This window comes from Sardina pilchardus, chromosome 8 (assembly GCF_963854185.1).
Source record: "Sardina pilchardus chromosome 8, fSarPil1.1, whole genome shotgun sequence".
Classification (NCBI taxonomy): domain Eukaryota; kingdom Metazoa; phylum Chordata; class Actinopteri; order Clupeiformes; family Clupeidae; genus Sardina; species Sardina pilchardus.
The window spans coordinates 9,358,832-9,381,331 of NC_085001.1; the positions used below are offsets into that span (position 1 = coordinate 9,358,832).

At 42.2% G+C, this 22,500-nt stretch overlaps 3 protein-coding genes across 4 annotated transcripts in view; 2 read left to right on the top strand and 1 right to left on the bottom strand.

The window, feature by feature from the left end:
- The window catches only part of npdc1b (neural proliferation, differentiation and control, 1b), a 29,052-nt gene extending 25,434 nt beyond the window's left edge, over positions 1-3,618 (top strand). The window contains exon 9 of the mRNA XM_062542644.1: positions 219-3,618. Coding sequence (XP_062398628.1) covers positions 219-302 — 84 coding nt within the window. The 3' untranslated portion in view covers positions 303-3,618. The remainder of the gene's footprint in view (positions 1-218) is intronic.
- Positions 3,619-8,270: 4,652 nt separating this feature from the next.
- Positions 8,271-11,171, bottom strand: fut7 (fucosyltransferase 7). 2 transcript variants are annotated; one of them, XM_062542646.1, is made up of 3 exons: positions 11,147-11,171; positions 10,713-10,770; positions 8,271-10,141 (listed from the first exon to the last, which is right to left on the bottom strand). In XM_062542646.1, the coding sequence occupies exons 2-3, from the start codon at positions 10,714-10,716 to the stop codon at positions 9,081-9,083; spliced, it is 1,065 nt and encodes a 354-aa protein (XP_062398630.1). In that variant the 5' UTR covers positions 10,717-10,770; positions 11,147-11,171; the 3' UTR covers positions 8,271-9,080. The 2 variants fall into 2 exon arrangements, with proteins under 2 accessions (XP_062398630.1, XP_062398629.1); XM_062542645.1 differs by lacking the exon at positions 11,147-11,171 and having other exon boundaries at positions 10,713-11,110.
- A 6,311-nt stretch (positions 11,172-17,482) lies between these two features.
- abca2 (ATP-binding cassette, sub-family A (ABC1), member 2) overlaps positions 17,483-22,500 on the top strand; it is an 87,101-nt gene continuing 82,083 nt past the window's right edge. Inside the window, exon 1 of the mRNA XM_062542647.1 lies at positions 17,483-17,816. Coding sequence (XP_062398631.1) covers positions 17,751-17,816 — 66 coding nt within the window. The 5' untranslated portion in view covers positions 17,483-17,750. The remainder of the gene's footprint in view (positions 17,817-22,500) is intronic.

Below are 22,500 nucleotides of genomic sequence, written 5' to 3' on the forward strand. Positions count from 1 at the left end.
TGTGCGTTCTGGAGCCGAATGCGGTATCTAGCTGGAGCCGAATGCGGTATCTAGCTGGAGCCGAATGCGGTATCTAGCTGGAGCCGAGTGCGGTATCTACTGTAGCTTATCTACAGTATGGCCGTAGCTGTCACTATAGGTGCTGGAGGAGGAGGAGGAGGAGGAGGAGGAGGTGGTGGAGTTCCGCTGATGTTGACGGTGTTCTGCTCTCTTTACAGACGGGGGAGATGGAGGTGAAGAATCCGCTGTTTGACGACTCCACCCTGCACCTGCACCTCAACCTTCAGAAAGGCTATCAGTGAACACGGACAATTGTGTGTTCCCAGTCGTCATGGTCGCCGTTTTACACACAGTTTAATGTTTTGCACACAAAGACATACACACACACACACACACACACACACACATGCTTTTTCTCTTATGTGACATTGCCCTCGTCTCTGTGAAATCACTATCCCACGAACGAAGCTCCATCAGCTCTGGTACCCGTTGTGTTTGGAGAAGAAGAGGAGGAGGATGGACAGAACTTAGAGGCAGCACATGAGAGGAATGGACTCAAATGAGAGGAGGAGGAGGAGGAGGAGGAGGATGGATGATACAGAAAGTGCAGGAAGAGAATGTACATCAGGAACGTGAGCACAGCTGTGTGAGAGCACGCAGCAAGCGTTCTGTTGACTGCCTCCGTGTTGCGTCCCAAGCTTCTTTATATTCCAAAACGTCCCTTTTTTACCTCGTGTTTTTTTCTCTTTTTTTTTTTTTGATGTGTCGTCTTTCCTCACCTTCCTAATAGCGTGTCAGTTAATTAGGAATGTTTCATTTCAACGATGTGGCGCCTGTACAATGACTCCATTGCTATATCTCGCTCACACACGCACACACACACACACACACGTATACACACATGCGTGCGTACAATGAACAAACTCACCTGTGTATTTGTGGACATCTTTGTGTCTCTGGCCCAGTGTACTCAGTAGGACCTCAGTGGACCCTGCGCTAGCTGGTTTTGTGATCCTCACTTCATTCAGTCTCCATATCAGCACCGGCAGGCATATGGAGCAACCATTTAGTCTCCGGTGAGGACTCTCAGTAACCATCACTGACTCGTGGTCCTCACGTCCTTACAGTGGGTAAAATGAAGTAGCGTGGGACACAGACTTGCGTATACTAGGGGTTTCACTAACTAGTCAAACTAGTCTACTATTAAAATCAGTAGTCGGTGCTGTAGGCAGCCGTCAAGTTGTGGACATACAGTACGGCTAAATGGACTTGACATTTCTATTTATGGAGGTACTTCACTGAAAATGAGATCTGTTCCACAGTGATATGTGAGTTGTGTACAGCTGTATTAAAGTACAATAAGAACATGTCTGCTATCTAAACATCTAAAGATGATGCATCCACTGCTAACAGCTAGCATTAGCGGTAATGGTAGCAACAGCACTGTATTGGTACATAACCACTGCTCGACTAATCGATTAAAAATCATATTAAACGTGTCAACTAGTTAAAAATCAGTAGTCGTGAAACCCCTAATGTATACTCATTCTACGGCATATGTTACTTACTCTTGACTTCAGCTGCTGTCAGTTATTTTTTTTATTGTTTTTCCTGTGCTCAGGCTACTGCAAGCCTCGCTCTCGCTCTCCCTCAGCCTATAAACTTGAACAATGACAAGTGCATTCAGTCAGAGGAGGGAAACCTCCGGCTCACGGTCAGACTTCAGGTCATTCTTCAGCCCAGTCTTTATTGCCTTTCTGTCTGAAGAGTAATGGTACAAGACTAACACCCTCATCCCAGTTTCCCTCCCCAGCCCAGTGGCTGGTTCTCGTCCCATTCTGGCCCGGTTCCGGTCCGAATCGGCACCGCAGCCGAGAGCCAGAACCTCTCCAGTAACGAGCTGCTCTTTGGGCTACTGTTAAGTACTTGACACTGAACACATATCAAACCAGCCAATTATCAAACAGCAAGAAGAGAGACGTCAGGCGCACATTCAGTGTGCCTGACGGTCAAAGCCCATAGGATCAGAGTGCAGACGTAGGGACTAACCTGATCTGCAGTTAGTTTCACTTCCTTTCAACCAAATGTAGTTTGGTGATGGTATTTTTTTAAAGCAAGGAAGCATCAGTTGTAATCTTGTTTTTCTTAAATGTGCATATAAAAGCAAACCCTAAATTATTATTATGTAGCCATTGTATAGTCAGTATGGTACCTCTATGCATGACATGAGAAAAGCTGTGTTATGACTGCAGAAGTCTATATGCATTTATGGTTTTGCACCTGATTGTGTATGAAACTTTGCATATATGAGATGTTTCTTGGAGGATTCCATAGCTTTGAATGGTACTCCCAGGAATCTTTTTTCTAGGTATACAATGGAACACTGTCTCACACACACACACTTTCACAAACTGTCTATGATATCACACTAAATATAGCTTGTTTCCAGAATTTGTGATGTTCTGTAAATATCCTCCAAACTGTACAGAGAAAGAGACGTCATTGATAAATGTATTTGCACAGACATATCTATCCTGTATCTTTGATTGTTGTTACCAAATGAAACACTCTTTTTTTTCTGTAATGTCTGTCTAAGGATGAAGCCTGTTGCCACTGTCTCTCAGGAAGTCTGCCGACAGTAGCTTACTTTATTTTATTTTGTTTTATTTATTTTTATTATTTCAGTGCACTCTGACATGAACAGTATGCATTCTTGACTCAGATTGGCAACGTATTTATATCTTCCCCCCATATGATACAGAGGGCACAGGAAGTAGAATGTTCCGGCATTTGTTTTTCTTTTTCTTGAGCCACAGTGGCATCGGGCGATTCAATGCCATGATTGTTGTATACTACCAGATGAATGCTTTAGTTTAAAACATTGGCCACTGGGTATATGGTTGTTTTTAATGTAGACAAAATACAGAAGAACACTGATGCCTTTACCAGCCATCTCTTTCACTGGCTTTCCCCAGAGAGGCAGAACAATTCAGATATGAATCAGACAGAAACTGCTTTGCGTGACTGGCACCAAAAGCCAACAGAGTCACGTAAATGTCATCTAGTATTAGCAATGAAATGAATACTATTGCCCTGTATGTCAACAGCAAAACAAAAGCAAGGTGCCCATAAGAGTTAGATGCATTTTGATTGATCAGATGTCAAGCCATTCCAAGTAATGATTTTTAAAAAAAAGCAAGCAGGAAGTATTTAATGATATATATAACAGTAGTTGGGTACTACACTGTAGTTGGGTGGTGCCCCAGTCAGAATCCCCCTGCGAGGTAACTGACTGTGCTGGTGTTTGCACTGGCCCAGTGTTTCCAGCCCTCCACTGTCAAGACTTGAGTCACACGTCTCTGGGTGGGGTGGGAGATTCCCCTTAGGGTGTTGTGCAAGTGGCACCCACATACGTTATGTTCTGCCTGCCCAGTTTGAAGTATTTACAATGGTGTGCTGTCCCATGCCCCGAGTGCAGTTCTAATCAGAAAAATAAATTCTCTCAGCCTTGTGACTAAATGGGATGTGCAGTTCAATTCACTATGACACCGATGGACTATCTCATGTGCATGTAAAGATTGGATATTATTTGATGGAAAAATATGAATAAATATTTATATTATCTTCATTTGTTTCATTGAAGTGAGGTCTGTCAAGTGGGAAATCAGTGATCATCAATGTATTGATTTGATATGGCAAATGTGAACATTCCATGTTAAGGACTTTGTGACATCTAATTGTGAGTGAGCACGCCAGTTTTAGAGATCCAAGCCACTGGGGTCGATGTTTATAATTACTGTTATCCTAGACATGGTCAAGATGACGCCTAGCCTGGTCCTACCAAACTCTCGCATTCATAATGTACACAGAGCCTGGCCACTTTCCATTGCCAAGTGTGAACTTCCTTGAATGTGGGTACTCTGTTGATGTTTAAAGCTATTGGATCTACCCAACATCTACATTTTCTAGTTATGAGTTGGTCTTCCACCCTAGAACATTTGAGGAGGCTAGGGAATGGATTTGTCAAGATATTAATGCCCAAACATGGCATGCATTTTTCAAGCTGTAAAAACTGAAAGAATTTCAAGGTCTGGAAAAAAGATACATAGAGATGTGTTTTGCACAGAAATATTTCACAGGCCTTGGTTTTAGGACCCATTGATGACACTGACAAAGTTTGAACAGAATCTGAGATGGTGCAGCAACAACCTTATCTGATTAGACACGGAATGACTCAGCAAACAGTTGCAGTTAACTTTCGACAATGTCACAAATTACGTTTGTCACCAGAAGTTCGCTGCATGTTTCCCATTATTGGCTGAGTGTGGCGATTTTAAACAGTTATCTCAGATCAAAGTGAGATTGAGATGAGTTTAAGCCAAGAGCAGAATCTTTGCTGCCCCAGAGTGTTCCATTGAAGAGATATAGCTTCTGATTCATTGTATGGCACAGAAACATGTAGACTTTACAGAGTCCATAGTGAGGCCAGAAGAAACATGTACACTGTAGCCTACATAGCCCATATGAAGCCCTGCCTAAAACTGTCCATGGTGTGACAGATTAACACAGGAAATGACGTTGTGGATGTCACTCTGCCATATATACTGGGTGCCTCTCATATGGTGTTTTTTACACTCTCCCTTCCTTCCTCGATCCTCGTCCTCATTGATCTAGATAAAGAATGATGGGGCGGCAACAATGGGATAGTCTATCCAATGTTAGTTTTAGATCAGTGGGAATGCCCCTCGAGAATTGAGCATTGAGGATCGAGGAGAGATGTTGAGAGGCACCCATAGACCTCTGAAGTTTGCCTATAGGATCCAAAGCTGCCATCTTTGCCCATATAAGGAGTTCCGGGTGTTAGTTGAAGTTAACCGGCTATGGTAAGTTGCATTGTAAGTTAGCTCTGGGGTAGCAAAGATCAAAGTGTGCCGTCTTCACCTACCAAAAATCTCAGTATCCACTTGAAGGCAGAGGATGAAACTTTGTAGCGCAAAACGTAACGCGAAACGTAACGCAAAAAATTGATACCGGATCTCCTTATTTGAGCAAAGATGGTGGCTTTTTTTGTAGGCGAACTTCAGAGGTCTATTCGAGAGGGAAGTTGCATTCTTTTCTCATAGTGGGAATGCTCAGATATCATGTCTAGAGTATATGGATCAGTCTTATCAGTTATAAGGCAACACCACTAAAAGGCTGATGTGTTACTATAATAATCATAATCATAACCATGATCATGATCATGATCACAATCATAATCATAATCATAATCACAGTCATGATCATAATCATAATCATAATCATAATCATCATAATAATAATAAACATGATAATGAGCTTTATTTGTATAGCACCTTTCATACACAGAATGCAGCTCAAAGTGCTTTACATTTGGAATATTCAACAATAGAGAAGAAAATTATTATGAAACATTTTGAGGCTAACTCAGCAAGTTGTTAATGTTGTATAGGCTTTCCTAACAAATGTTACTGGAATTGTCTGTGTTTCCTCTCTGAGGCCACTGGCCAGACCGGATGCCAGTCCTCTTGTAGGCCTGAAGCATAGGGTACTAATGGTTTATCATCAGCCTGACTAAGGATTGACACAACAGTCTGTTTTGGACAACTTGTAATACTCTATGTGAGATGCACATTTCCAAAATGTTGTGAAATCAGATCAAATCAGAAGATAAATAAAATAGTACCTTGCTGTCTCAGTATCACATGTTTTTGGCATACCACTGACACGTTTCTGTCTCCACCCGAAGTGCTGTGGTTTGTTGTGACAAACATGATCTAGCCACATCAAAAGATCTTTCAGAATCTAGTTTGGAAAGTAAATGACATCCTGAGACACATCTCAGGAAGATAATCGCTTTGCCATTTGGAGAAATAGAGAGAGAGAGAGAGAGAGAGAGAGAGAGAGAGAGAGAGAGAGAATGAGACCAAAGAGTGGAATGGCCTGCAGAAGTGGAACACACACGAATTGCTGTTTTAACATCACTAAAAACGATAACACCACTGACCAAGAAACACCTGGTCTAACGTGAAATGCACACGCTCTACCGTAAGTGATGCTATTTTTTCAGGCTATGTTTTCAAGTGTAAATTGTAGTTGTCAGTCAGTAGTGAAAGTAAATATCTACTGTAAGCATAATACTTTGTCGCTTCCAACGCTAAGCACCTTCCATCCAAGTTTCTCTCCATTTACTTCGAGCCATTTATTACTGTGTATCTGTCTATCAACACAAATTAAACTGTTTATCTATCAATGTCCTTCAAACTATCTGTCAACATCCATCAATATCTGTGTCTAATTCAATTATTACTAAGCAACCTCCATAGCAAGCAAATCCCCATTCACTCTCTTTTACCGCATCTCTTTTTTTGCATCAGAATTATATTTTACATTACACTTTTGGCATTTCTATGCACTGGTAATTCCTTGGAATACCTCCACCTTACTTTAGCAACCATATCTACTTTCTATAGGAGAGTAACTATAAACACTCTTTGATAAACCTAACAGCTATCTCAATTACCTTTGCAACAATATAGAAACCATCGCAATTACCTTAGTAATATTAATACAGACCACTTTCCATTCAATTTAACTTTCCATTTCCACTTAGTTTTATCCATCTACTTCCAACCATTCATTCCTCTATTAAACTGTCCTCCTATAAAAATCCATTAATCTAACCATACACACATCCATTAAACTATTTGCCTATCAACATTCAGTAAACTATCTGTCTTATCAACATCCATTAAACTGTCTACCTACACACATCCGTTAAACTATGTCTATTACTGTAAATCTGTCTATCAACATCTATTAAACCATGTCAACCTAGCAACCACCATAGTAACCAATATGATTACCCTAGTAACCAGCATAGCGACCGCTTTATTTAGCAATCGCCATGTGTACCCTAGCAACACTCTAGCAACCATCACAACTACCCTACTAATATTAATACAAACCACTTTCCATCCAACTGTCTCTCCATCCATCTACTCCTAACCTTTCATTCCTCTATTTAACTATTCTCCTATCAACATTCATTAAACTATCATTAATCTACCTATACACATCCGTTAAAGGTAAACTATGCAACGTTTTTCAGTTAATCAATTCGTTCCATGCTGTTATATATGATTAAATGAGTCATTACCGGTCTAACAATGTTTTTTTCGCCCGCCCTAGTGGTCTGTAGCGGTAAAACCATGCTTGCAATTTCAGGAGCCCTCGGGCACGCACCCATAAGTCCCTTTCCCACATGAGCGAGACATCCGGATGTCAAACGGATATCAAACGGGTGGCTGTATGTGGGAACGCAAAACTCGGGTATTTTCTTACCCGGAACTCACCCTACTAGCCCCCTAGTACTACTTCTAGATGTTACCCGGGTGCGCTTAGGTGGGAACGCAGCCGGCACAGTTCTGGGTAGAGTGAGGGGGGCGTACCGATGACGTATAGAAATGCGCCCTTGCAGCCTGCTTGCAGCACGAGGCAGAAAGTACAAATTGCCATGGTAACGATAAACATTGCCCTACGAGTATGAACACAGTCGAGAACACCGGAGTACAGAAAACAGTGACATTTTGTTGTGTACGTACAATAAAAATTTAAACTGCAATCACGTTGTTGTGTTTGTTGCGGGACAGGCAGGATTATCCTTGCAAACGTGAATAGCTTGAAGTGTTGTTGATTAGCTTGCAACTAGCTGTTAGTGGTTAGCAATTAACAGCTAATAGTTAACGTCGCTGTTATTTAGCATGGTTGCTTTTTGTAGGAGTTGGGAAGGAGCCTCAGACCTCTGTGTGCTGTTTGTATTTTCCAGGTGTGTCATTATTTTCTATTAATTTGTTATGTTGGATGTTTATACCAGAGAGGGTTGAAGTAGAGCTTTGTTTATAGCCTGTGGTCCTGGCGTTAGCTATTTTTTCCTCTATGCTAGCTCCCGCTGACTAGCGAGCTAACTACTTCTGTTGTTTCATGATGTTTTGGATCTGATGTAAGTTCGCATCATCCAGGCAACACAGCACAACAACGCATTTATTTAGCGTCATCTCCCTCCCCCTGCAAGTGCTGACATTGCCCCACCCCTCGCGGCTCCTACTCGGGTCTAGTGTGAACAGAATTACCCCTATCTCACTCGGACATAAAGCTCATGTGGGAAACGTCCGTGTCGTGCCATACCCGGGTAAATATGTCCGGGTAACTTCTAGAAGTTATGTGGGAAAGGGACTATAGTCTACTCCAGGAAGTGTCATGTAAAGTCTCATGAAAAGGCACAGCAGACTGACCGATTGAGGAGTTGTGTAAAATATACACGCTAAAGCTGTAAGGGAAGCTCTGTAGAGAAATATGCAAGCATGAAACGAGCGAAAACAAAAAGCGAAAGCGAAACCGGCGATGAAATCGCCAATTCTGCATAGTTTTCCTTTAAACTATTTATCTAGCAACATTCATTAAACTGTCTACCTCTACACATCCCTTAAATTATGTATATTAAACTATCTGTCTATCAACATTTATTAAACCATGTCAACCTAACAACCACCATATGTGTCTTAGCAACACCTTAGTAACAATCTCAATTACCCTAGCAACCACCATATGTCAACCTATACAATTATATTTAAAAATGTTGGCATTTTCATGCACTGGTAATTCCTTGGAATTCATTTCTAGTTCCGTAGCCTAATGCATTTTCCTAAATAATGATTCTTTTTTTCTATATTTTCCACATTTAGAAGTTCCACATTTTAATCCTTTGCATTTCATGGTAGCATTAAGCACAGCTAACTATTTTTTTTCAAAGGGGGTTGATAACAAGCCAATTTAACCACAATCAAGCTATCAGAACCCTATCTGTAATAACCTACAGGTATAACCTAATAAGGTATAGTGTGGTGTACAGATATTCAATAGTATTCTTAGACATTAAGAAGTATAATTGACAAATGGGAAACCTATATCTTTATGTGGTCAGTCTATCTCTTAATGTATTCCACGTGTTCATTTGTCAGTCCACAGTGGTGTGTACAAATGAGTCATTGATTTAATTAAAATTATGTCATTGTCCAACCTTGTAGGTCATGATGGACATTGGGTGAAGGGAGCTCATGGTACTTTTTACAGATGTGACAGAGCCTTTCTCTCCAGTCTGAGAAGATGTGGACCACATGGTCTTTATGCCACTTGAAGTACAACTCATACTGGGTCCTGTTCTCAGCCAGCCTCTTGAGTTGGGATGCCAGCTCGCTACTGCTTTTGAAGTCATCAACATGGATGAACGAATCAGGGGGCACAAACTCCTCGTAGTTGGACCGAGGTGGTCCCAAAACCACGGGTACCGCTCCTGCTAGGAAGGCGTTCCTCCACAGCTTCTCTGTGATGTAGTCCTTGGCGATAGAGTTCTCAAAGGCCAGGTAAAAATGGCAGCGGCCAATGGTGGGCAGCAGACGCCCTTTAGACAAAGGTTTTTTGTTTGCCCAGCCATAGCGTGCAATGGGGATGTGCTTACGCAGTTCATGGTACACCTTGGATCTGATGTGTTCATCCTTGTAGTTGCTGACAACCCAACAGGCGAGACACGAGCTCTTCTTTGGGATGAGGAAGGTTTCGTTTGTCCTTTTTGGAATCATCCGCCCGTAGGGCAAGAAGATATCTGCGTCCCGCCGATAGCTCATGGTCCAGTTGAACAGATGATTGTACCCACTAACGTTTTGGTTCACCACCGGAGGTTCTAGCGACAACCACACCCACTTCTGGCCCCGTGGGGGGTGCAGATGCAGTGGGAGTTTCTGGTGGGCATATTTCAGCTCGTGATGATGAAAAACTACAACATCTGCCTGGTCGAATCGCGAGCGGTTGTCCGTGAGTTGGCACCGAGGGATTCCATACTTGTTGAGGCAGACGTTGCCATCCAACGGGTAGGAGATGTTGAAGGGCCAGTACCATAGCAGGATAGATATATTGCGGTGCCAACCATGGCTGTTTCCTGTCGCCTTCAGCTTCACAGAATTGGGCTTACGCCATAGGAGGAGGACGAGGGCAAATGCCAACCACAGCGTGTAAGCTTTTCTCAGTTTCATTGTAGAAAAAAACAGCCATCGCCCAAAACCACAATCTGTTAAAAAAAAAAAAAAAAAAAAAAAAAGAAAGAAATCCTGTTGAAGTGACATGCCAGTTTCCCGCCACAAAATTGTTTATCTTGTTTAAGCAGAAATAAGGTCGACACATTTGCATCAAATGTTTAATATAACTTGCCAATAAATAGCCAAACAACTGCCTTTTGATCCACAAAGATTTCAATTTTAACATTTTTGTTCATACAGACTAAAGATTTAGAGCAAAATCAGTCATACTGACTACTATTGCAACCACGTCACGGATGCCCATGTTATACAAAATGTGGTCAGATTCATTACTAGAAAAACAGACATAAGGAAAAAAGCTTGCAGGTTCTCTGAGACACCATACAAACATTTTGAAGTCTTTTCTCAGTCTCTGAAACCTCGATAATTGTCCTATAATGATCATTTTCCTTTAGACAGTAGCTGTGCATTTTAGATGAAACACAGTTATCATACTTACCCTCTAAAACTCATAAGTGGAGGTAGCTAACCTATCTGACTGACATTAATCCTGTATACACATTCTTGCTGGACTTGTCTAAATATATCTCTTTCAAAACTTACCCATCTGCAGAGGAAAGTTGGACCCCTGGTTTCTCTGAGTCTTATCCTTTGTAAAGATCTGTCAGTTGTGAAAACTCACGCACGCACATACACACACACACACACACACACACACGGCCAAACATGAACACAATCTCATCCTGATTCTAGTATAATATCTGTGCATTCTTGAATATTATACATTGGACATTCCGGAAGAATTTTGTATCTGCACACTGAATAATATTATACTGTACATACAAAAACATTTTACCATCTCTTGTCATCTTTCTAGTTTTATATAGGATATTAATTAAAGCATCATATGCCATATTTTTGCAGCCAAGATAATTATGGTGAATAGAAAATATATGTAAAACTATAAACATAAAAGACATGCTAGAGAGAGAGAGAGAGAAAGAGAGAGAGATTACTATTTACACGAGACTACTCACAAGAAAACTAAAAAGCCACTGAATGGCTTTTGCCCTGCCCCTGGAACACTGGTGTGTTGATGTGGCCATGTAATATCCGCAGTGAAGGTGAAATTGTCATTTTGAAAACGGAAAAGGACTGAGGCATTTCACAAGCAAATCTTGTGAATTTGCTGATCTTGAAAGTACATGGTGACAGCAGGTGACATTGCAAGCAGATACTGTGACATTTTGTGATATATTATGAAAACTTTCAGTGGACATTATGGGTCTTGTATCCATTTATATTTGTCCTGTAGACCCCAAAAAAATATCCCAAAGAAAAAAACACTGTAATTTTATGTCACTCCCAATCCCAATCATTTCACCTCAGATTTGGACTTTTTTGAATCATTCAAATGAAGATTAGGTCCAATATGTAGTGTGAACATAAAATAGTTTGCTGAAACTAATCGATGAAGGCTTATAGTATTATAGTATCATCTTAACAATCATTGCAATACATTCTACTGCTGCATTTTTGTGTGTGTGTGTGTGTGTGATTGATGAACCAAAAACCAATGTTTCTTCTCTTTGATCTTTTTTTACACTTCCTCTTTTGGTTATGGTTATGGTTATGGTTATTTAGCAGACATGGTTAGTTGTTCAGATTGTGCACATGTTTCCATTACATTTATTTAAATAGCCTCTGTAAACTATCCATTTCATTAGGAGAAAATTCAAGGTGTATATTTATATTTATATTTTTTTTTAACAAGAGGAAGTTGAAAACTGACAGGAAACATCAAGACATTTCAACACCACCCTCATGCTGGCAATGTTGAGGAGAGAGAGAGAGAGAGGGCAGAAAGGATTGTGACTTCCGCAAACACTGAGAGAGTAACTGAGCAGCGACTTGCCCTGAGTCAACACAGGATACTTGTAATGATATGTAAAACTGCCTGCCTTTTTTATCTGCTGTGGCTTCAAGAGTGGACTACTTCTTCAAATGTGGAGTTGCCTTCTAATAAAATGAAAGTAGATGCAGATTGATGCAGTAGATGCAGATGCACTTTTAGCAGGTGCTTACTGTACGTAGTCTATATCATGTGGATGTACAGAAATATCTTTGCACATTCATTGGGTGAATGTTATTTAGCATTCATCTAGAGAGCAGCTTAGCTCTCCAGCTCACACATATTGCAAAGCGCTTTGACTGCTCCACCTTTCTCATGCTGAGGGCCGGGTTTCCCAAAAGCATAGTTGCTAACCAAGTTAGCAACTTTGTTGGTTTCAATGCAGTTTCCCATTGCCAACCAACTAAGTTGCTAACAGGTTAGCAACTATGGTTTTGGGAAACGCACCCCAGGTCAGTTGAACAGCAGTTAGTGTGGTTATGGTTATGAGTGCCAGCACATACAGTATACGTATGTATGGGCATACAGCTAGACCCTGCTACAGTATAAGCTTTCAAGATGAATCACTTGGGTTCCCAGAAACAGTGCTGGAGCTGTAGACCAGGGGCGTGGGTTACAAGACACTATGTCCCACGAGATGCATCTACCTACCCATCAAACCTCACCCCCAACACCCACACCCACACACACACACACCCTGAATGCATTGGCCACCGCCTCCACTTGTGGTGCTGCATGTAATAGTGGAACTATCACTGCCCCACCCATACACTTTTATGTGGCGGAACCTGCTGCCTCAGCTCAGGGTGCTGTTGGCAGCACTTACACCAGCCGAAGACTATCAGACGCAGACGATATTAGCCAATAGTGAAGTATATTATACCCCTTCTACCTTATAAGATCAGACAGGATGAGATGAGATAACATGAGCCTTTAATGTATCTTTGGTAAAGAAATTTGTCTTGGCCAATCAGGAGAGTGTGGTTACACAGATTAGAAAAAAACATACATTAACACAGAAAGTGAGCTGACACCAATAAACACAGAGACATACACCTAGATATGGATAAAACATAGTTATAAGCTAGCTTCCACACACACATAGCCAATCCTCCCACCCCACCCTCACACCAACAGACACACCCACCATCACTTGTACCCGCACACACACACTTGCACACTTTACACACATACTGCCTACAGTATATTCTAAAAACTGTACCACTGCAGACAGTTCATGATGATCAATAGATTGATACCCCCTTACACACCCACTCACACACTATTGCACATGATATCACATAGTCTGTATAATGTATATGTATAAGCAACACTGCATCATCATAACACCATTATAATATTGCACACAGTGTCACAATACAACACTGCACCAAGGTAGACCGTTCGTATACCTTTGGTTATACCTATTACCAAATACCAAAACCTACCAGACTTTACCTAGAATGTCCACATACTTCATCTTGCCAAATAGGCTACAGTACACATCTGTGAAGTTACTTTAATCCTTTGACATAATAATACAGGGTATACCCTCCCTCCCTCCCCACCCCCTCTCCTTGTGGGTATATGTTGCTGTGTGTACCTACTTGTGTTTGTTCTTGGTCGTCTCTGTTCTGTGCCCTAGGGCGTCTCTATTGAAATCCTCCACGGTCTGGAGCTGAATGTGGCATGATCAACAAGATTGTTGGCCTCGTCATTGACCTCATCAGGGAAAGACAAGAGAGACAGCGTAGAAGAGATAAACAGACACTGACAACACTAGAGACACAACAAATGTGGCCCTTGGAAATGCAAAGCTGTAGCCTAGTTGTGGATGACAAATGGACTAAGGGACGGGTTGAGATGGGGAGGGATAGTGTAATTTTGAACACTATAAATATGACACACTGTACCTCGTATTCAAGCTAAGGGTTTGAAGATTGTATCTAGCTTGTTCTGTACCTATAAAGATGGTAGAGCGTATTTGAGAGTCTGGAGAAGCACTATAATTATAATAAGAAGAATTATTAGTATTGTCAGTATTATTGTTAAGGTTGTTTATAGTGAATATTAGGCCATAAGGCTGAGTACTGCTGATAATCTCACAATACAGAGGCCATGATAAAAACACGTACAGTATTGCAATACATGTTGTTTCTCAATAATTCACTCATGCAGCTGTGCTTCATATACAGTGTAGGCCTAATTCTGTATAACAGTGAAGGCAAAGCCTGAAGAGTCGCACAACTAGGAACTTCAATTCAGGTCCAAAGAGACTAAAAAGTTAATCAAATTTGACAGTTATTCAATTGGAAAATAACGTCTCCAAAATCATTTTGATGGTTTAATCTATTAATAGGGCAAATGTCACCTCGGCTGCACTCTGACCAGGTGTTATCACCTTTAAAATAATCTCAGAAAGTTGAGATTCTGATAACTGCCCTACCACCACCAACACCACCACCACCACTATAACCACCAGCACACACACACACACATATTTGTTATTGCGCTTCTCAACTGTAGGGGGACCCAGAGAGCAAATCTTCTTTAGCACTCCTTTAACTTTACAAAACGACCTTGTTGTACATCACAGAGTACATCACACTTTATTGTGATATCAGTATTTTGAGCACAGCCCTATTATTGTTCCTGAGCAGCATTATTTTTTCTTAATTTAATCCCAATATTGATTAATGAACCTTAATAAGATTGTGTGTGTTACTGCTGGCCAAATTATCTCTATATATACTGTATGGCTTCGTGCATTGAAATCGACAGTAAATTGACATTTTAACTATTCTTAACTTTTCTCCATTATTTAGATGTCACCAGCCAGCTACAGATTTTTGCAGATTCTGAGCTCTACTGCCTTATAGCAGTCTCCATGCCCACTTCTCTCAACAATGATCACATCACATTACACATTATAGTGCTTTATGTAGGCACCTGAAGCGCTTTGCAATGAAGAGACAGGACCTCATCTCAACCACTACTAATGTATCATCTGCCAATGTATTACCTCAACTATCAAAATTCCTGTCTCCGAGACAAATTTCTCCCTGGTCGCGACTAATAAAGAAACCTAACCTAACCTAACCTAACCTAACCTAACTTATCCACTTACCAGTGACTTGTAAAATCATCTGGCATTTGTACAAGACCACTTCTTGTCAGAAGACTTTAGGGGGGGCGTGCCGTTGCGTCATTTTGCATACAGTAACTTCTTGTTTTCTGGCCATCTTACTACTCCCAAAAAGAGCCCTTCGGACAACTGGATCACAGCCTTACTGGATCAAGTTGCTCCGGGGACAGTGGCCCTTGTGAAATAATAGGTCTCTTTGGATGACAGCGTCTGCTTTGTGAATAAATGTAAATGTCCGGTGGGACCTTGTTCTTTCTTCTCCCAAGGATTCTCCATCTCTCCAAGCACAAGCCTCTCTGACAGAGATCTCTCTCCTTATCGCGTGGTATCTTGAGTCACAGAACTCACTCTGACCAAAGCCAAGCTATAGTGGCCACTTGAAGCATCTAGACCCAAACAGGCCTGATCAGACACACTCTAAAACATAAAGGTGCTTAAATGGTTCTTTGAATCACTGGATGGTTCCATGGAGAGTCAAAACTCTGTGTTGAACCATTACATCAGGCCAACTGTTGCTTCAAAGGTTCTTTAAAGCACTGAAAAAGGTTCTTCTATCGCTCTGAAGAAGCGCATCCTGGTGGACAAGAACCCCCTTCATGTCCCTAGTGGGGCACCATGGGGTGCCTCTCATTCGGGTTTTATACATCCTCCCTCCCTCCTCGGGCCTCAATCCTCACTGATGTACATAAAGAATGATGGGGCGGAGACAATGGGATAGTTTATCCAGGTTTAGTTGTAGATCAGAGGGAACGCCCCTCGAAGATTGAGCATCGAGGATCGTGGAGAGATGGAGAGGCACCCAGGGTCTTTCTCTTTGTAACCACTAGGAACCACCACTGGGGAAATTCTTGTTGCTACAGGTTGCCCACTAATGCTACAAAATGTAGCTCTCTACTTTGGCCACAAGAGGGTAGTAGACAATCGCAATTCACCATGTTACAGTGTTTACATTGTGAGAAAAGGTTTGGTATTACATTTCATTGTAAAGTAATTTTGCCTTAAACACTGCTCAGACTGCAGAGTGGCAATAAAATGCCCCTATTCAATTTCTAAATGCCACATATTCTCCCCACGTGTTCATTCACATGGTGTGTTGGGGGAGTGATCCGTCAAACAAAACACAATGCAATATTGAACACTGTCACAGGTGTGTCAGGTATCCTCTGCAGTCATTCAACACCCAGACTCTTACTCAACTCTAAATCACATTTACTCGTAATTCAATTTAGGTGTGTAGATGGATTTTTCATGCATGATTAGACTACCAAAGACTGTTGTGAAAGCACATTTATAAGGAGGTGATTATGATGTATTCTCCACCTTAAAATTGAATTAGTGCGTAGGGATACCAACGATGTGGTATGTAGGGCTACCTCATAAGATGTCAGTCCAGAGATAGCTCTACAGACACATTTAGTGGTACACTGTGATGCTGTATAGCCTAGTGTCATATTAGAGACCTGACAGTGCCACTGCCCAGGACATGGGTTGAACAAACTGAGCCTGGGTTCATAATATATTCACAAGTTCAACACTGCTGTAACAGTGATGCCACGTCACAATCCTCCCAGCTTAGTGTCGCTTAAAGCTCTAAAAATCTGCACAAATAACCCCACAACATCTGGCCCGTGCAATCCATTAGACTGCCTCAGTCAGCGCACAAGAACATGAGACACATAACCAAGTATATAAAAAAGTCAGGGTGGGAAATGACATGTTACAGGTCAATCATAATCGTGTGTGTCTATGGGACATGCATTTCTTCAATGCATACATCTCCAGTACTAATTTCTTGCCATTTATCACAGACTTGCAGTTGAGTGTAAGACCTTACATCCTAAAGCAAAACATCTCTCAGCATACAACTATATCCACTTTCTATAGCCTACCTGTTTTTCTTTCAATTACAGGCTTACACTAACACAGTGAAGTAGACTAGGCTACAGTATACTTTCTTCTTAAGACAGGGCCCTTTAGTAAGGTTCTATATTTGCTACGTAGCTTTGTGATTACTATCGTCTATCCTAGGAGCCTGGCACCTTGTTCTTTGCTAAGAACTAAGAAATAAAATGTTTCCGCGCAATAATGCTTTGGCATCGGGTATTTTGTGATAAGGTAATGCCGTTATGGCATTGATTACCATTTTACCAACTGGCAGAACAGTGGTAACATGCTAGTCAGAAGTGGCAGCGCTGTCTCCGCCCACAGCACCGCACGGCACTGTGAAATCTATCCGGTGGCTCTCCATCCAGCTAATTCCAAGGCATCGCGCACAGCTGTATCTTTTGGATAACGGTGTTGCCGTGCGATGACAGCTTGGCTTGTCGCGCACACACGATATCATCAAGAGTAGTCAGCCGAAGCATCCTTAGAGCAGCCGACTTCGTGGACAACAGCAGGAGACGCTAGGTAGTCACATGAGGCGATTTTTCTCACGGAAGCTCTCGGGTTCACAATGTAATTATTTCACTGCTGAAGGCCAAACATGGTTCGTGAGGTTACAGCATTGTCAAAACAAAACATCACTGTGATGCCTGATATCCTGCTTTGAATCAACCCCGGAGCGATTGGTTAAGTTGCCGCAATGGGATTCCTTCACCAGCTTCACCTCCTGTTATGGAAGAATGTGTCTTTAAAGCGAAGGGGACCGGTAAGTTGAAACACGTCTCTTATTAGACTACAGTCCTAAGATATTATTTGGAATAAGGTTAACGACTTTCGGTTAAGGCCTTGACATTTAAGCTATTCCCCAGGTAAATGGTAGTGGTAGAGCCGACGGGCGTCGCGGTGTCTTAGTTCGACTGTTGCCCACGGCTATCAAGGCTACATCTATCTCTGTGAGAACTGTGAAATGAAAATAATTCGGTTTTTTTATGGCCATATCTTTCTATTTCAGTAATTTGTTCTGAGGACAATTCAAATCACACTGTATTTTATGTGTTTTTTTTATTAAGTGCTTGAGACCAGCATCACTTGTTTTGCGCTTACACGTGATGGTGGAAAACAGGTTGCATACCCCTCCCTTCATGCAGAATGAATGGCACATTGATGTCAGACTACATCTGTATCGAAGCCCCCCAATAAAGAACTATCGTTTACTTCCTTTACATAATTGTATATACTCAAACTTCCTCGCCATGTTGATAATGATAAGGTCATACGAGTTGTTTTGCATGCATGAATATCATCTGTAAGCTGCAAGGAGACTCTTGAGAAGGCAGTGACGGAGATGCTCTGTTGTCTCCTGTCAGTCAAGCTTCCAGAGGGGCTTTTGGCTTAGAATCCCCCGACTGGGAGCACTGACTCATTCCCATCCCAGAGACGAAGCACGGAACGGGAACCGAAAGGGAAAGGGCTGCATTTCAAAGTGCTGTCACAAATAAGGGCTTAGCCAGGAATTTAGATGCCAGCATTGCTTCTAACAGTACTTCATTTTGCACACACAAGTTAAGGTGAACCAGTTCACCAGTCTTGTAGGCTTCCCTCTGGTTCAACCATGCGTGACATAATTTGGTCGGGGATTGTTGAAATAAAATGTATTCCTCTATTTAAAGATGTTTTTGAGAGATGTTAAGAATTTTAGCTCCCAGTTAATGACATTTATTTTTATCTTAACAATAGGAGCTGTTAATAATAATAATAATAATAATAATAACAGCTATTGGGATTGATTCCCTTTGATTTGAAATGCGTGTACCTGTGATACAAATGCACATTTACAATTATAATTAGGTTATATAGTTAGGCTAAATCCAGGCCATCAAATTATAATAAAATGTTATCACATAGAGGTCATCTGGACTTCTATTATTGATATGAGTCTTGATTAAAGGTGACCTCTGTGATTCTGATTCTGGTTGTTAATATTAAAATTAATGTCATGTAAAAAAAACACCCATTCAAAAGCCTCGTAAAAAAACACCCATTCTTTCTGGGCTCCTGTGACAATGCGTTGATGAGGAAGATATGTGCATGGCTCAGTCTCACGGACCTCATTGTTTGTTTCAGCTAGTCAATTTACAGCTAGTCAAGATTGTGTAAACACCCAAGCTTTTTTTTTTCCGAGTGCACACACAGAATGGTCAGCCAGAAGGCCATTAGTCGAAGCAGCTCTCTGACACTGACAAATACTGTTGTGGATTAAAATTACGGACTGCACGTTTGAATAGAGTCTGCACTTATAGTATGAGCGTTAGGCAGCAGATCTAGACTCTGCTTTTGAAGGTAAGTTTTAACCTGTGGCTTGTATTTCCCTTGGATGCTATTACTGTAGGTATATATGGCAGGACCCATTTTTCATGGTCTATTTTTAGCAACAGCAACGTTTATAGATCCCACTCAATACAGGCGTCAGGCTCCCAGGGGGCAGGATCGCCACTGTAATAATAGCAACATCCACGTCACTGTGTAGGTTTATCATGAGGCCCACTTCAAGCTACAGCCGATAGTCTTGCAGATTGATGGATCTGGGAATCTGGGAATTGGTTAGTCAGCAGTTGCCGGCACGGAGCATGTGGGAGAGGACTTTGTAGTTCTTTTATGCAGGCCTGAAACGCCGGTAGAATTTCCCATCGTTTGCGTCTTACATCCTGTGCAGCATCCTTCACCTGTTTGTTTATGTGGCTCAGCTTCATCATAGTCTGTTGACTTCCTCTTGCATTGTATTTATTTGCATGACAGATGCACATTCAGGATTCTAACCACAGGAGTCCTACAGGTATAGCGTTGTGTTTGTGCTTCGTGAAGCACCTCATGTTCATCTCGCATTTTATTCATGCAACCACACGCGTAGGAAGAAACGCTCGCTCTTTTTTGAGAGCTTTAACCGCCCCTTGGAAACCAGGTCAAAAAACACAGGTGGAAGAGAAGGCAGGAGAGGCAGCAGTCAGTGAGCCCCCTGTTTGTTTCTTGTGATGCTCAACTGCCACGAGTTTAATGATTAATCTGGTGTAATCTGCTGTTTGATGTGTCGCTGCTGTGGCGGAAGACATGCGGGGAGGGGAGCGTTGAAACGCGTTATGTACCCAGCAAGCGGTGGCACAGTTTTTACCTGCCAACAGCGCCAGCAAATGCAACCGTTGGGATGGTAACGGCAGACAAGTGGCACAGAGCACGGGCTCATCTCAGCCATGAAAGAGGAAAAAGAAATAAACAAGTCCCTCTCTCACATTCGATGTGTTGTCTTGTTCGACCGGGTTGCTTTTCAAACGGAGTGGAGTTGCTGTAGATGACTGTGGGAGCAGCAGCAGCAGTAGCATTAGGCACTGCGTTGGGCCGTGGCCCTGTTTGACCGAGCGCTGACACAGATTCGAGGAGAGGAGGGCCTTTTTGTTTTCATTCTCTTGTCTTGTAGCTTCTGTCATGTCGAGGAAGATCCTTTTGTCTTACCCCACTGTGCCATCTCATGTCGAAAACCACGAGGTTGGAGATGTTTTGTCATCACCAGATGTATTTCTCCTTTCATGTCTCTCTCTCTTTCTATCTCTCTCTCTCTCTTTATTTCTCTCTTTCGCTTCCTCTCGCCTTCCTCCTCCCTCTTTGTAAGGTCCTGGGAGAGAGATAGAGGGAGGAAGAGAGAGATAGAGAGAGAAAGAGAGAGAGAGAGAAGCGAGCGATGAAAGAGGAGGCAGTAACGAAGCGCTGCATCCCTGGTTCTCGGTGGTGCTCTCTGCGATTACCTTACTGCTAAGAGCAGCACCGGCTGACCTAGTTCCACCAGAGTCGCTCACCGACTTACTCAGATGGAGACACAGAGAGAGATAGAGAGAGAGAGAGAGAGAGAGAGAGAGAGAGAGGTGGACTGAAAAATAGAGATAGACAGATAAAGATAGACGTAAAGAGGAATCAAGGACAGCAGGGACACAAAGGCAGAATGGCTGGCCGCAGAGACAGGAGTCAGCAGCTGGATGAATTAATGAGGTTGTGAGGAAATAAAGAAATACTCAAGTATCGGGATGGTGTGATGTTTGGTGAAACTGTATCGAGTCACGAAAGCATCGGTTCAGTTTCTAATTAATAGTTTACATGAACCAATTCCTTGCAGAATGGTGGCTCCTTTTGGGTTTTTAATGCTTTGTTTAACCCATTGACTGTGGCCCATCCAGGTGTGTGTGTGTGTGTGTGTGTGTGTGTGTGTGTGTGTGTGTGAGAGAGAGCGCGTACCAGCCGATGTCTCTGGAGGGACATTGGATCTGCTGCTGCATGAGTTAAAAGAGTGAGGTGGGAGCCCAGCATACAGTAGTGTTCTGGTGTTAAAGGAGAAGTGCTCCCCTGCTCACGCCCTGCCCATGCCCTGCCCTCACTCTGCCCTCACGTCCTGCCCTCATGTCCTGCTCACGCCCTGCCCACGCCCTGTCCTCACTTCACTCCTTCACTCCTTCACTCTGCCCTCACTCTGCACTCTTGTCCTGCAGGCCTCAAGTAGCTCACAGAGACATGGCCAGTGTGTCTGCCATGGAGGTTCTCCAATGCCTGTTGCTTGTTTGGTTTTTGGCTTTTACTATTTACTATTTTGGGAATAATAATAATAATAATAATAACAAATAATGCATATAGTGGTTAACATAAATGCTTTTATTCCAGAACGTCCACCTTTGATTTGTAGTTGTAAATGGATTGTAGGCTAAATAGCTGTCCAGGTTTGCAAGGCACACTGGTGTACAATGTTGCAGGGAATCCCTCATAGTTCACCTAAAGCACCAACACATTAGTTCCTACACAAAGCAACAGGACAGTCTCTCCCTCTCTCTCTCTCTCTCTCTCTCTCTCTCTCTCTCTCTCTCTCTCTCTCTCTCTCTCTCTCTCTCTCTCTCTCTCTCTCCCTCTCTCTCTCTCTCTCTCTCTCTATCTCTCCCTCTCTCTCTCTCCCAAAATAGAGCTGGAAGCACTAACGAAGATATCAGAGCTGGGAATAAACTGCACTGCAGCCAGCACTTACGTAGAGTTTATTGATCAGGGTAAGCAGTTTTTGTCAGTCAATCCCCAGCAACTCCCAGTAACAGATGACCCCCCCCCCCCCCACATCCCCCCCCAAAAAATTACAGCATTTGAAGTAGCACCTCCAGAGCCTTCACACTGAAAACTGCGCTTTTTCTTCCTTCTGGCCACAAAAAGCCCGACAGTTAACTGGAACCACATTGCTGGCTAAGTGTATTTTTACCTGTTTCACAATGACTCCATATATAAGTACTCTGCTTTAAAAAATGTCTATCTATTTAAAACCTGTTTAAACTTGTTTGTATCCAAACCACAATGAAATCATGGCTACTAAATGGTAACGGCTATATTGGTCCTTTGAGGATTTGACAAAGGTATGAGGTGAATGTTAGACCATG